Source organism: Histoplasma capsulatum, genomic scaffold (genome assembly GCF_000149585.1).
Source record: "Histoplasma capsulatum NAm1 scaffold_2 genomic scaffold, whole genome shotgun sequence".
Taxonomy (NCBI): Eukaryota; Fungi; Ascomycota; class Eurotiomycetes; order Onygenales; family Ajellomycetaceae; genus Histoplasma; species Histoplasma mississippiense.
In genome coordinates, this window is record NW_001813981.1 from 3,391,495 (window position 1) to 3,394,987 (window position 3,493).

Below are 3,493 nucleotides of genomic sequence, written 5' to 3' on the forward strand. Positions count from 1 at the left end.
CCTAGGGCCCGTGTTGCGATTGTCTGGTAACTTTCTTGCACTTCATTAGGAGCTGAGTTCAAAGGACGAGCCGTCAGAACATCCGCCAAAGGGATTTCTGGGCGATCATCCTCGCTATCCGCGAGGTCGCAAAACCGTCAATCTGGGAAAATTAAGATATTGTTAGCATGGAGGTCGACTTCCTTTAAATAAATACCAGGAGGGTAAAAGAAAAAAAAAGTGGGGAAGGGGGGGGGGGGGGGGAAGAGGGAAACGAGAGAAAGAAGTTATACCGTCGTAAAATTCGTCCTCGGATTCATAATCAGCCAACTGCTCGAAGTTGACTTTGTAGCGGAGAACAGCTCCGATACCACCAAAGCCCTTTACAAACTGGTTTCCTTCGCTGGACCGGTCAGAAACAAACTCCAGGGTAGCACCAAAATCTTTGTAATGCTCGGCAAGCCATTCGAGGAACGGGCTCTGGTCGACGATTTCCATTTCCTGCCCGGTTTCCTTGTCCATAAACATTTCGCGGTTGGCTTCTTGGGCCTTGGTGGTGTGGAGAATAACCTCTGAGCCAGTGTTCGCCTTGAGAACCCATCGCGTAATGTCCAAGTTTTCGTAAACGATCAACGTTTCTGCTGCGCCTAGTTCTAAGGCTTTGAGAGTATCGTCCACACCGTAGCAGACTCTTCCGCTATCCTGACTGATTTCCTCGAAATATTTACCGATGAGCTTCTTCTCCTGGATGAATTTGACATTGCCAAGGGTCTCGGAGGCAAGTTCAATGGCTTGGTTGAAGCCATTCTCACCACCATAAGAAACATCAACAACCTTGATAACCTTCGATTGAAGGCGGTTATCAAACATGTCGGACTGGTTGAGGTCGTTCTTGAAATCAGCGGATCCGGCAAGGATGATACCGGCAACATTGACTTTGTCGTTGGTGATGAAATTCTGCACTGCTAATTCGGCAACCTTGCGGACATAGTTGTGGCGCTTTTCTTCTCGAAGACGGGCGAAACGCAGAGCAGACTGACCACCACGGCCATGCTTCTTAGGCAGATCGACGGAGAACTTGTGGACGACGTCTCTTGTGTTTCCACTTAGGGTTCCAAAAAGAGCACCGTTCCCATCCATGATAATGAATCCGAACTTCTGGTCAGACTCGAGTAGTTCGCTGAGGGCTTCGGTATGAAATTTATTATCGCAAAGGTAGAGTGACGTATTGATGGGCTTGAAAGGCTCAAAATCGATGTTGATTTTCCGTTCCTTTCCCTCAGAGGTGATGATTTCACCACAGTAGATAACAAGTCCATTTGGAGGGACTTTAGTGTATAGCTTGAGGCGCTGTTGCGTCGAGGTGATGGCCGACAGGACAGAGAGACGGTTAACTCGAGATTTGATATTGGAAGCAGTGCCCTGTGACGCGAATTAAAGATTAATATGCAATTCCTAACCCGCGCCGCTGGCAAAAATCAAGATAATGGTCGCCTCTGTGGAGAAGTAACACATACAAATTCTTCCGCCAACATCTTGGCAGCTCGTGAAACCTGATCCTTAGGCGCTATTAGGCAGGACAAGGTGAGTCAGTCCGAGGGTGGAAATAGTCGGGCAAAGCCTCACGTGGGTAGGGTTGTAGATTAGAACTGAGGCTTACGGATAATCAACGAGATCATGGACGTTCCATTTCCACGAGCTGCCTCGAGACGCTTGATCAGCTTTTTGACCTTCCATATCTCGATGTTCTTCTCCGCGTCGTTCGCCTGAGCCGCGCTCATAGTGGGCGACCTTGGATGTGCGAACGGGGGGGTACGACTGATATAAAGAGCACGCTGAGCGCATGGGCTGATTAGCAGCTATTTTGAGGACGGATAGACGACGTATATAGAGTGGGTAATGAGGGCAGAAGAACTCACCTCTGAGCCGGTCGACTTGTCTTGGTGGGCGGAGGATGAACAATTTTCTGCAGACGATTGTGGGGGAAGGAAGTTGGCTGGCAGGTGATGACATAAGCAGGCTTCTCCGCAGCCACGTCAAGCACTCCGCCGACGACGGATTGGAGATTTACAATGTTATTTATTCGATGGCAGGCTGAGTTGGCTTCTGAGGGGAGGTATGTTTCTTATGACCTATATCCGTCTTTGAGTGTGGCTCATTTTGTGGTCCAAAATGGAAAAGTTCGTCTAAATATTTTAACCCATCACATTATCCCATGGGAGAAAATATAAGAAATAAAATCCGCCTAGGGCTAGGAACTTCCTCAGCGAATAATTTATGAAATACACGGTAGTTAACTAACTAAATAGTGCTTGGATATTGCCTAATCTTTGGACAATTGCTAAACTACCATAGTACGCCTCTCTTCGTTCGTTGGTTCCACGACAGTTGTCCAGGGATAATCAATCAGCCCTACCTGGCGAACATAATTCGATCAACGAATACGGGAAATATATGAATACATTCAATTCAGGCTCTTAAATACCGTATAAATAGAAGCACATTCCTCTCTAACAAGCCAAATCGCCCGTCTAATGCGGCAATCAAAAGTATATAGCAGTGGATCGTCATGAAGAGGTTGAAGGAATACGAGTTTTATCCCAAACGGAGTTAGCTGCGAAACCCAGCGGGTACGGCTGCTGGTGGGTGTGAAAAGTATATAAGCCAGGAGATTCAGGACAGAGCTGCAAAAAGGAGACACATTCAAAGAAGCAAATCCAAAATTTAAATGATCAAAAAAGCATAGAAAGCAAACTCATCATCAAAACATTTTTCGGAAAAGTCTATAAATACACAAACCATCCTCCTCCCTCTCCTTCTCTGCCTCCTTTCCTCCTCAACATAACTACACATCCACCATATGACATCAGCCTCTCATCCACAAAAGTCCACCATGGGCCCCCAAGACAGTCTGCAGGGCCTGGACGTCCACGGTGCCTTCAGCGACACTGATGGCGTGATCACCACAACCATGAACGACCTCCCGGGCTACCGCGTGACTCGGGTTCTGGGCGCCGTCTACGGACTCACCGTGCAATCGCGCAACCTGGCCGCAGGACTAGGCATGGTGCTCAAATCCATCGGTGGTGGGGAATTGGGCATGTTCACAACAATGCTGTACCGCGCGCGCAACGAGGCCGTGTCCCGCATGGTGGGCGAGTGTTTGCAGAAGGGCGGAAATGCGATTATCGCGCTCCGATTTGATACGAGCGATCTGGGAGGGTTTGCGCAGGTGTGTTCGTATGGGACGGCGGTTGTTGTTGAGAGGATTGAGTAGGGCTGGTCTATTTATGTTCAGCGGGATAGCGGCGGCCAGTTTTTGGGGAGCATTTTCCAGAATAGTTGCTGGCTCCGCATTTGTCGTCTCAACTCTCAAGCCCGCGATGCATGCAGCCAGACAATGACGTAAATATTGTTGCTTCGCTGCGTTTTTTTCTGGCCGATGTCAACCGATTTTGCACGGGCGGATACTAGTATCAATCAACACAGCAAAGAAAAACTACTTGGTGGCGAG

The 3,493-nt window shown here is 48.4% G+C and overlaps 2 protein-coding genes across 2 annotated transcripts; one reads left to right on the plus strand and one right to left on the minus strand.

Annotated features, from left to right (window-relative positions):
• Positions 1–73: 73 nt before the first annotated feature.
• On the minus strand, positions 74–1,760 carry HCAG_03051 (eukaryotic peptide chain release factor subunit 1; the record flags this gene model as incomplete). Its single annotated transcript, XM_001542830.1, has 4 exons — positions 74–114; positions 273–1,401; positions 1,497–1,546; positions 1,640–1,760. 4 exons carry the CDS (start codon positions 1,758–1,760, stop codon positions 74–76), a joined length of 1,341 nt encoding a protein of 446 aa, XP_001542880.1.
• A 1,112-nt stretch (positions 1,761–2,872) lies between these two features.
• On the plus strand, positions 2,873–3,388 carry HCAG_03052 (conserved hypothetical protein; the record flags this gene model as incomplete). The annotated part of the gene is made up of 2 exons (XM_001542831.1): positions 2,873–3,211; positions 3,278–3,388. The coding sequence occupies 2 exons, from the start codon at positions 2,873–2,875 to the stop codon at positions 3,386–3,388; spliced, it is 450 nt and encodes a 149-aa protein (XP_001542881.1).
• Between the last annotated feature and the right edge of the window lie 105 nt (positions 3,389–3,493).